This window comes from Callithrix jacchus, chromosome 22 (assembly GCF_049354715.1).
Source record: "Callithrix jacchus isolate 240 chromosome 22, calJac240_pri, whole genome shotgun sequence".
NCBI classification, from domain to species: Eukaryota; Metazoa; Chordata; class Mammalia; order Primates; family Cebidae; genus Callithrix; species Callithrix jacchus.
Window position 1 is genome coordinate 32997452 of NC_133523.1, and position 13184 is coordinate 33010635.

Genomic DNA, 13184 nt, shown 5'->3' on the forward strand with positions numbered 1-13184 from the left:
TAATAGTAAATGGGGAAATTAATGAATAACAACATAATTGAGAAAAATGTTAAGAAGAAATAAGTAGCTGGGCATGGTGGCTCACACCTGTAGTCCCAGCACTATGGGGGGCTGAGGCGGGTGAACAGGAATTTGAAATTAGCCTGGCCAATACTCTGAAACTCCCTCTCTACTAAAAATACAGAAATTAGCCAGGCATGGCAGTGGGCACTTGTAATAACAGCTACCTGGAAGACTAAGACATGAGAATCACTTGAACCCCAGTAGAGATTGCAGTGAGCCAAGATTACACCACTGCACTTGAGCCTGGGCGACAGACCAAGACTCCATCTAAAAAAAATTAAAAAATAAATGACTGGGATAGAAAACAAATAATATATATTACATGAAGTCAGCAGGAATCATTTTTCTGATTTTTAAAATGAAACCTGGTAGATGAAAGAAACCCAACCAAGCAAACCCAAGTCAAGATTCCTGGGAGATTTGATAGCCAGTGAAAAACTCCAAGAAATGGAAAGATTGGGCCAGGTGCAGTGGATCATGACTGTAATGCCAGCACTTTGGGAGGCTGAGGTGGGAAGATCACTTGAGGTCAGGAGTTTGAGACCAGCCTGGCCGACATGGAGAAACCCCATCTCTACTAAAAATATGTTAGCATCTCTACTAAAAATATGTTAGTTTACTGTGGTGGTGCACTCCTGTAATTCTAGCTACTCGGAAGGCTGAAGCAGAAGAATCACTTGAACCTGGAAGGCGGAGGTTACAGTGAGCCAAGATCCTGCCACTGAACTCCAGCCTGGGCAACAGAGACTCCATTTCAAAAAAAAAAAAAAAAGATTGTGACATATTCTAGGAGCAGAAAGGAGGCAAGTATGATAGGGTCAGGGACAGCAAAGGGGACAGTGGCTTGAGTTGATACCCTTGTGGTAAACAGAGTCTATGTTACTCAGGATAAAGTATTTGCTCTTTGTTCTAATTGCAAAGAAAACTTAAAAAATTTAAGTGGGGAGTCTCAAACTTTGATCTCCACCCAAATAATCTGGTCTTAAGTCATCATTTTCCTTTTAGCTTCTTTTAAATTACCTATTTTAGATACGTTGTGCTCATTTACTTCAATTGGGCTTTCTTTTTTTTTGGCATTGATTTCTATTATAAATTTTTTTATTTGCTTATTTGTCTAGAACAGGAAAATATGCTTTGGTCTTGTTTTCTTTCAGATTTGGAATCCAGATATGACACTAAAAAGTTATTTCAAGAAAAGGATATTTATGAAATGAATTTATCTCAGTGGAAGGTAATGGAAAGAATTACCTGTGGACTTGAAGGACAAGAAAGCCCTCATGAGGTATGTTTCAGACAAGTGACAAAAGCCACTTCTGAAAAAATGCCCACTTACAGAAAACTCACATCTCTTACTCTGTATCAGAAAAGTCATAATAGAGAGAAACCCTACGAATGTGGGGAATGTGGGAAGGCTTTTAGAGTACGACAACAACTTACTTTCCATCAAAGAATTCATACTGGTGAGAAACCCTATGAATGTAAAGAATGTGGAAAAGCCTTTAGACAGTGTGCCCACCTGAGTCGACATCAGAGAATTCATACTTCTGACAAACTCTATGAATGTAAAAAATGTGGAAAGATCTTCACATGTGGCTCAGACCTTCGAGTACATCAGAGAATTCATATTGGTGAGAAGCCGTATGAATGTAAAGAATGTGGGAAAGCCTTTAGAGTTAGAGGACAGCTTAATCTCCATCAAAGGATTCATACTGGTGAGAAACCCTATGAATGTAAGGAATGTGGGAAGGCCTTTAGACAGTATGCACACCTTACTCGCCATCAGAGACTTAACACTGCTGAGAAGTGCTATGAGTGTAAGGAATGTGGTCAGGCTTTTCTGTGTAGTACAGGCCTTCGAATACATCACAAACTTCATACTGGTGAAAAACCCTATGAATGTAAGGAGTGTGGAAAGGCCTTTAGGGTGCGGCAACAACTTACTCTCCATCAGAGAATTCACACTGGTGAGAAGCCTTATGATTGTAAGGAATGTGGGAAGACTTTCAGTCGTGGCTATCATCTAACTCTCCATCAGAGAATACATACTGGTGAGAAACCTTATGAATGTAAGGAATGTCAGAAGTTCTTTCGTCGTTACTCAGAACTTATTTCACATCAAGGTATTCACATTGGAGAGAAACCTTATGAATGTAAGGAATGTGGGAAGGCATTTAGACTGTTCTCACAGCTTACTCAACATCAGAGTATTCATTTTGGTGAGAAGCCCTATAAGTGTAAAGAATGTGAGAAGACTTTTAGACTGCTTTCACAACTTACTCAACATCAAAGTATTCATACTGGTGAAAAGCCCTATGACTGTAAGGAATGTGGAAAGTCCTTTAGACTTCATTCATCACTGATTCAACATCAGAGAATTCATTCAGGTGAGAAACCATACAAATGTAAGGAATGTAAAAAAGCATTTAGACAGCATTCACATCTTACTTACCATCAGCGAATTCATAATGTAACTTAATAATTATTAGAACTCTTCCATTGTGAATTTTATGTTGAGCATAGGAAGTAAATTCTAGAGGAAAGGTTTTTCAATGTAGGACTCCCTTTTGCTTCATGCTCAAAACTAACTTAGCATAGGAAGTTTTATTTAAAGGAAAGAATATGTTAATGAACATATAGAAAACTTTCATCACCTTTGAAACTATGTTAAACTTTAGGACATTCATCCTAAAAACGAACTTTATTAAAGGAGTGAATATGGAAAAGCTTTTGATCTTACCTATTATTATCTCCATATTCTTCCATCTGTGTAGTATATACATGGAGTTTTCTAGGAAACCACCTCATTCTGAAAATGTGTAAATGAAAGGAAAATTGTTTAGTCTGCATTTCCTGCGTGAACTGTATTTCAAGGCAACAGAAGCTAATGAGGTAAAGTTCTTTATTAGAAAATTTCAGGCTAATGAATGCAGAAAGAATAATAGAAATAGAAAATGGTATTATAAAAGCTATAGTGAAATATATAATGAAATACTGGATCTAGAGGTTGAGACCATTCAGTGAAAGATTGTGGACTTTACAGTGAATAGATCAGTCTGACAACATCTGAACTGATAATCTTAACTTCACAAAAAAGACAATAAAAATTACTTGCCTCCTAATGTGATACAGTAAGATATACACATCTTGCCAAAAATATTGAACCTGAATTTAAGCCTCAAGATCTAACTCCCAGTTTAGAGAAAATTCAAGAAATGCAGGAGTAAATTACATGACACAAAAAGGAACAATTAAGTCTAAAATAAGAGTAATTCTACAAGAGGAATGACCTGGTTTCCTAACCAATAAAATAGCATTTTAAGAAATAAGGTGAACTCTTAGGTATTGACAGACTTGAGACATCAATCAAATGCAATGAAAGAGTGGTTTTTACTTAGATCATGAGTTGAACAAAATGTAAAAGAAGACATATTTACAGTAGTTGGGAGAATGGGAATATTGACAATATTAGATAATAGGAAACTTTTTGTTATGTGTGATAATAGCATTGTGGTTATGTAAAAGTCTGTTTGTTAGAGAGAATTTCTGAAGTTTATACACAGGAGATAATGTATCGAATGTCCTTTTCATGCGAAAGAAAAATGAGGGTGAATCTCAAGTTTGGGGAAATGATGGTAACCTAAGTCTTGGTTACATGGTTTTTGTTTTGTTTTTGCTATTCTTTCTACTTTTGTGTATTTAAAATTTTCCATGATGTTCTTTTAAATATCAAATTAGCCATGAAGTTATAACCAATTTAAGATGATTTTTTTAAATTTCTACATATTAAAACTTGTGGATGTTGCCAAAGCTCTACACATTGGGATTGGCTATAATTACATGATAATGGCTATAATTACATGACAATGACTATAATGTTTTCAGGAAGTTAAAATTGTGTGCCCACATTTTATTTAGTTCACCTCTCTATCTCTGTATTATAGTACCCATGGTACTCACTTCATATATATATATATATATATATATATATATGTATGTATTTTTTTTTTTTTTGAGACAGAGTCTTGCTCTGTCACCCAGGCTGGAGTGCAGTGGTATGATCTTGGCTCACTGCAAGCTCTACCTCCCAGGTTTAACCCATTCTCCTGCCTCACCCTCCCAAGTAGCTGAGATTACAGGCATGTGCCACCATGCCCGGCTAATTTTTGTATTTTTAGTAGAGATGGAGTTTCACCATGTTGGCCAAGCTGGTCTCGAACTCCTGACCTCAGGTGATCTGCCTACCTCGGCCTCCCAAAGTGCTGGGATTACAGGCGTGAGCTACTGTACTCAGCCCACACTTCAAAGAATGAGTAAAATAAAGCAATTACTACTGCTTAATGTGGAAATTAATGGACTAGACCTGCACTGTCTAATTTGATAATTACTAGCAACGTTTTGAGCACTTGAAGTTGAGTTACTGAACACTGACATATGGCTAATCCAAATTAAAATGGTGTTAAATGTAAAACACAAGATTCTGAAGACTTTGTTATTTTAAAAAAAGTTAAATATCTCAATTTTTCATATTGACTACATATTGAAATATTTTAGACATATTGGTTCAAATAAAATACATTAAAATGAATATCACTATTTTTTGTTTTTTAAAAATGTGTTACAGGAAAATTTAAAATTATATATGTAGCTCACATATTTCTATTGTCAGCACTGGCATAAACAATAAACAGTAGACGTTAGCCAAAGGGCTTTTTTGTGTATGTTTCTTTAAAGGATACTAACATAGTCAAGACCTGGGCAGTTTTTTTCACAGAATAGAAATATGAAAGATTACACAGCTACGGCTATATGAATGATAAAAGTAGCAGCTATGAATTTTTAAAGTTATAAGTTGCTATACTGTATATATGTAATATGTGTGTGTGTGTGTGTGTGTGTGTGTGTGTGTAGTGTGTAGGTATATATATTTATACATACACTATACATGTATTTTTAAATTGTGAAAATCCAGAATTCCGTGGAAAAAATATACTCCAATTGACTTCGCATGCTGAAGAAAGCCTGAGTAGACCAACAAGTAAAGGAAGAATTAAGACGGCTAGGCCAAGTGTGGTGACTCATGCCCATAATCCCAGCACTTTGGGTGGCTGAGGTGCATGGATCACCTGAGGTCAGGAGTTCCAGACTAGCCTGACCAACATGGAGAAACCCCATCTCTACTAAAAAACAAAATTAGCCTGGTGTGGTGGCGCATGTCTATAATCCCAGGTACTCGGGAGGCTGAGGCAGGAGAATCGCTTGAACCCAAAAAAAAAGGTGGAGGTTTCAGTGGAGATCGCACCATTGTATTCCAGCCTGGGCAACAAGAGAACTCTGTTGTCCCCCCACCAAAAAAATTAAGATAGTTAGAAGATATGCTTTCTAAAAGAATAATTTAGGATCTGACTTTTTTTTTTTAATCGGGCAGACTCCTGAGTGAGAGTAGGCTCAGAGAGAATGATAATCTATTTTTTTAACAAGTAAAATCTTTGAAGGATTGGTAATTGCCAAATGTTTCCACCATTACTCTATAAGACTAACCTAAAACTAATTATAAGAACTAGATGAAGAAGGCTGGCAAAACCAAAATCTAGATATTTTCTGTATGAAGAAAAATCTAGTAATTCTAATTTCTGTGGCAAATTGTATCCAACAGTTTATTTAAGTATAGAAGAGAAAATCATTTATGTGGAATATCTTGGACCTGATCCATCTGACTTCAGTTATATATTTAGACTCTTGGCATTCTACCTTCAGTACATCATAATGATAGTAAAAGAGGTATGATTCAGGCCCAGTGTCATCTCAATTCTTGCTGATTTTCTTTTCTTTTTTAGCTTTCTGTGTATTAAGCATGGAATGAATTTTATGTATGTAAAAGTATAATCCAACACTTTAAAATTACCTTCTAAAGGGCTGGGCGCGGTGGCTCACACCTGTAATCCCAGCACTTTGGGAGGCCAAGGTGGGTGGATCATGAGGTCAAGAGATCGAAACGATCCTGGTCAACATGGTGAAACCCCGTCTCTACTAAAAATACAAAAAATTAGCTGGGCATGGTGGCGCGTGCCTGTAATCCCAGCTACTCAGGAGGTTGAGGCAGGAGAATTGCCTGAACCCAGGAGGCGGAGGTTGTTGTGAGCCGAGATCGCGCCATTGCACTCCAGCCTGGGTAACAAGAGCGAAACTCTGTCTCAAAAATAAAAAAAAAATTACCTTCTCAAAATTAATACTGAGTTCTTATAAATGATTATATCAGACTTCAGTGATTTCACTGTAGTCATCCATTATGAACTGTATATGCTGCCATAATTGGGAAGTCGTGATGTTCACTGTATCACATCATTATATTCCATGTCTGAAATGGACTGTGCAACTTGATAGCATTTGAAACCATTTCCCAGGAAACACTAATGCTTGATGGTAGTTTTAGAAGGCATTCTGTGGTTAAATGAGCATACTAAGTACTGCATATTAGAATTAATCAGTTTAAGAAAATAAAATGTAAGCTTCTTCAAATAATGAAGTAATGAGAGTTTCATTGATTTTTTTTTAACTTAATGTATCTGAAGCACCCTTTACCATGTAACTCACTCTCAATGCCTGTGAGTATGTTTGGGATATGAACCCATTTTAGCAGATAACTGCTGTAACCAAAACAACTGATGGCAAAGGTGAAAAATTCAGGCCTTAAGCCAGGTAGTTAGTTGTATTGGAAGATGGATGTGAGGTATGTTTCCCTGGATGTGGCATCATGTTCTAAAGTCTTCTATGCTTTCGGAATATAGAACTGTTGCTTTTCTGCAGAAATAAAAGTTTCTGAATCAGCACTATTCTGCAATGGAAATGAACAACCTATGACTAATAAATAAATCTCAAAAGCATAATGTTGGGCCAAAGAAGCCAGACGTAAAAGAGGACATACTATATGATTATATGAAATACAAAAAATTAGAACTTTTTAATGTAGTTGGAAGTCAGGATACTGGTGGGGATGTGGGGGGTAAGGGGTACATGGCAGGAGGGATAGTGATGGAAAGAGTAATGGGAGGTTTCTGTAGATGCTAGTAATGTTTTGTTGCTTGATTTGGGTGCTGATTATTCTGATGTAGTCAGTTTGTGAAAATTCATAGAGTTGTACATTTTATACTTTTCTGTATGTTGTAGTTCAATTAAAAGTTTTTTTAACTTATGAAAATAAAAACTATGTGTTCATATTGATACTTTGAGTTCAAATTTAATACCACATTATTTTTAAGTTTAATTTTATTCTTGCATCTTTTGCTTTTCCCCTGAAAATCTTGTTGGTTTTTAACAAGGAAATAATGTATGTGCTATGATTTATAAATAAGCAGTATAAAATACTTACAACATAATACCAGCATTACCACCAAAAATGAATGCTGAATGAAGTTGAAGATTTCTTGGCATCACTCTTGTCCTTCAAATATAATTCACTAAGAATGTGGAGTGAAATTACTTAGTTCTAACCAACCCGATTTGGAGCTAGATTGATTTGTTTACTTTCAGTGTTCAAGGACTGCCATTTTTAGTTGATTTAATTTAATTTATAATTTTTTTTCTGAGATGGAGTTTTGCTCTTGTTACCCAGGCTGGAGTGCAATGGCGCAATCTCGGCTCACCGCAACCTCAGCCTCCTGGGTTCAGGCAATTCTCCTGCCTCAGCCTCCTGAGTAGCTGGGATTACAGGCATGCGCCACCATGCCCAGCTAATTTTTAGTATTTTTAGTAGAGGCGGGGTTTCACCATGTTGACCAGGATGGTCTTGATCTCTTGACCTCGTGATCCACCCGCCTCGGCCTCCCAAAGTGCTGGGATTACAGACGTGAGCCACCACGCCCAGCCTGATTTAATTTTATTCTTAAAGACTATATGACGTTTTCGTGATTTTAAAATTAAAACCATAAAACAAAATGTGCTCAGAGAAATGTTGCATCAGTTTGTGTCCCATACAGTCTGTTCCATCAATTCCCTCTAAAAAGCCATTTTATTACTTTTTGGTCTAACTTTCCAGGAGTTCTTTTTGAGAAGGATTTAAGTGTTCTGATGATTGCTGTATAACAAGCCACCCGAAACTTCATGCCATGAGACAACAATGTTATTATGTTCGTAGATTCTGTGGGTCAAAAGTCCAGAGAGAACACAGCAGGGATGGTTTATCTCTACTTGATGATGTTTGGAGTCTCAGCTGGGATTATTTGAATGACTAGTCCAGGGAGGGCTGGAATACCCACTTCCAAGCTTCTTTTCTCTCATGCCTGAATTTTGGACTTGGACAACTTAAATACGAATCTTAGCTGAAACTGTCAGCAGGAACACCTACATGGTCATGGGTTCTTCACAGAATGTTTGTTTATTCCAAGATGGACATCCCAGGAGTGAACATTCTAGGAGAACCAGGTGGAAGCTGGCTTTTTCTGACCTAGCTTTGGAAGTATGACAGCATCACTTCTGCATATTAATGGTTACTAGTGAGACTTAAACCCAGCCCAAATTCAGAGGAAGGGGAATTTTGAGTTCATCTCTTGATGGAAAAGTGGTAAGAACATATTATGGAAGACCATGTGGGATGGGAAATATTGTTGCATCCATCTTAAAAAATATAGTCTGCCACATTTTGCCTCCTAGCCACCGTTCACATTCTGCACCATGAAAATACATTCATGTGCTTCCCTCAGGCTTCCAAAATTTCATCCTATTACAGCATCAATTTAAAGTCTAGGACCTTATCTAAATCAAATCTAGCTAAATAAATAAAATGTATATGGAATACTACACAGCTACAAAAAAGAATAAAATATCCTTTGCAGCAACATGGAGCTGAAGGCCATTCTTCTAAGCAAGTTAACACAGGAACAGAAAACCAAAACCAGCATGTTCTCACTTATAAGTGGGAGCTAAACATTGAGTACACATGTACACAAGGCAGGGAACAGTAGATACCAGGACTAAGTAAGGGTAGAGGATGGGAGGGTGAGAATAAAAAAACTACCTCTTAGGTACTACACTTATTACCTAGGTGATGAAATAATCTACACCAAACCCCTGCAACACACAATTTACCCATGTAACACACTTTTACATGTACCCCCTGAACCTAAAAGTTGGAAAGAAAAAAAATTAAGTCCATATGTGGATAAGCCTCCTGCAGTTCAATTCCTGGAATATAATCCTTTGAGTATGAGCCCTTTCAATCCACAATATTGTGAACTAACTTCAATCTATAGTTCCTTGACACACCCACATTCAGTAGTGGAACAGGTATAGAATAATAAGCATTCAGATTCAAAAGGTTTATAAGTAAAACAGTTGAAGGAAATTGCTAATCTGTAACAATTCTGAAATCTGGCTAGGCGCACATAACCAGCTCCTTGATTAGAGTTCCTTGGAAATGATTTTCTATGGCTCTTGCCCTGCCATCTGATCTTTTGGTTCTGCGTCACGCTGAGTTTTTCTTTTCTTCATAAAAAGTAGGCCATGTTTACAACTGAGTACTACTTTCATATTTATAGACATTTGGGAATCCAAAGGTCCTTTTTCACTTTATAGTGTTGCTGCCCTGTAAGCTCAAACTTGTAGTACATCAAGTAGTACAATTCTCTTGAAAACTCTGTGTATCCTGTGAATTTTATTAGGGTTCATTAAATGAAACAAAAGACACACCATAGACTCTTCTCTTTCTTGTGCTCCCTAAGAGGCTGCTGTGGAAAAATGACAGATTGGTAGAAGCCCTGCTGTTTCACAGAAAGAATAAACGTTGGCTTCATCTTTTCCCTGAGGCTGCATTTTCATGACAGCACCATTGATTTGTTCCCTACATCCCCCTCCCAGGCGCTTTATAACTTTGAAAGCATTCCCAATTGTTGAGAGAGATGTATTAAAGTTCTCAACTATAATGAGTTTCCTGTTTCTCCTTCCCTTTCTGATAGCTTTTGCTTCGTGTATTTTGAAACTCTGATATATGTGGCATAGCATTTAGGATTATTATGTTTTCTTGGTGAATTGATCTTTTTATAATTTTTTTTTGAGGGCTCACTGCAATCTCTGCCCCCTGGGTTCAAGCCATTCTACTACCTCAGCCTCCCTAGTAGCTGGGATTATAAGCGTGTGCTACCATGCCTGGCTAATTTTTGTATTTTCAGTAGAGACAGGGTTTTGCCATATTGACCAGGCTGGTCTCAAACTCCTGACCTCAAGTGATTCGCCCACCTCATCTTCCCAAAGTGTGGGAATTACAGGCATGAGCCACTGTACCAGGCCCTTTTCATAATTTTGTATAATTTTACAATCTGTTCTGATTTTCTTTGAAACTGGCATTTTCTGATATTAGTAATGCCACTCTTATGGTTAGTGTTTTTATGGTGTGTCTTTCCTATTCTCTTTTAACTTACCTGTATCATATTTGAAATTAATTTTTTTTAATTTTTAATTTTAATTTTAAAGACAGCGTCTTAGAGGTAGCAAACCACATTGCCATGTGTGTACCTATGCAACAATCCTGTATGATCTGCACATGTACCCCAGAACCTAAAGTACAATTAAAAAAAAAAAAGGAAGGGTCTTAGTCTGTGGCCCTGGCTGGTGTTAGTGACATGATCCTAGCTTACTGCAGCCTTGAGCTCTAATGGGGGCTCAAGCAGTCCTTCCATCTCAGCCTGTTGCATAGCCAGGACTATGTACATGTGCCACCATACCCAGCTAATTATTTTATTTTTTGTAGAGATAGAGTCTTGCTGTGTTGTCCAGGCTAGTCTTGAATTCCTCCTATCTTGACCTTTCAAAGTGCTGGGAATACAGGTGTGACCTGCTGTCCCTGGGCAAGATCTTTTTAAGTTGTGTCTATTTTGAGATCTCTGAGCCTCCTGAAACTGCATGTTCAATTGCTAGACTTGGGATATTTTCATCTATTATTTCATTAAAGAGGTTTTCCAACTCTTGTTTTCTCTTTGTCTCCTGGAACATCTAAAATTCTAATATTTGTTCTCATGATGGTGTCCAAATATGTCATGTAGGTTTTCTTCATTAATTTTTTTTTTTGTCTGACAGGGTAATTTCAAAAGACTTGTCGTCAAGTTCTGAGATTCTTTCTTCTGGTTGATCTAGTGTATTGTTGAAGCTTTTGAATGTATTTTATATTTTATTCAATGAATTCTTCACCTCCAGAATTTTTTTTAATGATATCTATTTGGTAAATATCTCATTAATATCCTGAATTTTTTTCTAATTTGTTTTTTCTAATTTGTTTTTCTAATTTGTTTTCATTATTCTCTTGTATCCCACTGAGCTTCTTTAAAATCAGTATTTTTGGTTGGGTAGAGTGGCGCACACCTGTAATCTCAGCACTTTGGGAGGCTGAGGGGAGAGAATCACTTGAGCCCAGGAATTCAAGACCAGCCTGGGCAACATAAGTAGAACCTTGTCTCTAATTTTTTTTAAAAAAAAGGTAGAGTGTGGTGATGTGAGCCTGTAGTCCCAGCTATTCTAGAGGCTCAGGTAGGAGGACCACTTGATACTGGGAGTTTGAAACTGCATTGAACCATGATTGCCTGGGTGACAGAGTGAGACCCCATTACAAAGTGAATAAATAAAAGTAAGATAAATGTTTTAAATTATTTTTTCAGATTTTAAAAATTTCTTTTGGGTTGCAATCTTTTGTTAGAGGATTAATGTGTTCCTTGGCTATGTCATATTTTCTTGCTTTTTTATGTTTCTTGTGTTCTTACATGGATATCGTCACATCTGGTGTAACAGTCACCAATGTGTTGAATTGCTTTCATAGGGGAGGAATTTTTCTTGAAGATGTATCTGTGGTGTTGGTTAGATAGGCACTTTGGCTTTGATTCTAGGTGGATGAAGTAGTGTAGTCTCTGTATGATTGCTTCAACTACAAACAGTATCACTGGTTTCTGTGACTTCCTCAGTGGCTTAGGGTACTGTTGTCAGTGTAGGCCGTGGTGAAGTTTTACTTGGGACTTGGATGCCAGCCACATGGACCAGTCTTCAGGCCCCAGTGTTGTCAGCAGCGGGCTGAGCATGCCTGTCTTTTGGTCCCAGAGTAGCATATGCTGGCACTGGTGTTAGAGGGGTCCAGGCAGATTGTTTATTTTTTGTATTTAGACAAGGTTTCAGTCTGACCCAAGCTGGAGTACAGTGATGCCATGATGGCTCACTGCAGCCTCAACTTCCCAGGCTCAAATAGTCCTCTCATCTCAGCCTCCTGAATAGCTAGCACTACAGGCATGAGCCATCACACCCAGCTAATTAAAAATTCTTTTTGTGGCGGGGAATGGTGTCTCATGCCTGTAATCCCAGCACTCTGGGAGGCTGAGGTGGGCGGATCACCTGAGGTTGGGAGTTCAAAGCCAGCCTGACCAACATGGTGAAACCCCGTCTCTATTAAAAATACAAAATTAAAAAAAAAAATACAAAATTAGCCAGGCATGGTGGCGCATGCCTATAATCCAAGTTACTCTCGAGGCTGAGGCAGGGGAATTGCTTGAGCCCAGGAGGCAGAGGTTGTGGTGAGCTGAGATGGCACCATTGCATTACAGCCTGGGCAACAAGAGTGAAACTCTGTCTCAAAAAACAAATTCTTTTTGTATAGATGGGGTCTTGTCATGTTGCCTATGCTGGTCTTGAACTCTCAGGCTCAAGTGCTCCTCTCATGTCAGTCTCCCAGAGTGTTGGGATTACAGGTGTGAGGCACTGTAGCCAATTCTTGGGCCTCCAGGTGGCTTGCTTGAGTGCCAGGAGTGGGAGCAATGGACTGGGTGGTTAGGTGACCCCTAACCACGTGTGCAGCTAAACTGTGTGGCCTATGCCACACAATAGTGCTGAGGATACATAGAACAAAATGTCCTATCCCCGAATTGTGGTTTTCTGTATGCATTAAGGGATGTTAATTTACCACTGAATAGAGCCTTGGTCACAGCCTACAAATTTCGATATGTAGGCATTTCAATATCACTGCTTTCTGTTAAGTCAATATTTAACTTTTGATTTCCAGTTTAATCCATGATTTGTATTATATATGTAGATGATTGTAAGTTTAGTAAGAGGAGGTGCACATTATTACCCAATTACTTACTCATTACAAAGAAAAT

At 37.8% G+C, this 13184-nt stretch overlaps 2 protein-coding genes across 12 annotated transcripts in view; both read left to right on the forward strand.

Moving 5' to 3' along the window:
• ZFP30 (ZFP30 zinc finger protein) overlaps positions 1–5314 on the forward strand; it is a 28125-nt gene extending 22811 nt beyond the window's left edge. For 7 of the 11 annotated variants that reach the window (XM_008987857.6, XM_035283437.3, XM_078358896.1 and 4 more), the window contains 2 exons: positions 1218–2447; positions 5033–5314. In XM_008987857.6, the coding sequence (XP_008986105.3) occupies positions 1218–2447; positions 5033–5172 (1370 nt within the window). In that variant the 3' untranslated portion in view covers positions 5173–5314. 11 annotated transcript variants of the gene reach the window in all.
• The window catches only part of ZNF571 (zinc finger protein 571), a 70196-nt gene continuing 58312 nt past the window's right edge, over positions 1301–13184 (forward strand). Inside the window, exon 1 of the mRNA XM_035283445.3 lies at positions 1301–1345. The gene's annotated coding sequence lies outside the window, so the exon portion shown is untranslated. The remainder of the gene's footprint in view (positions 1346–13184) is intronic.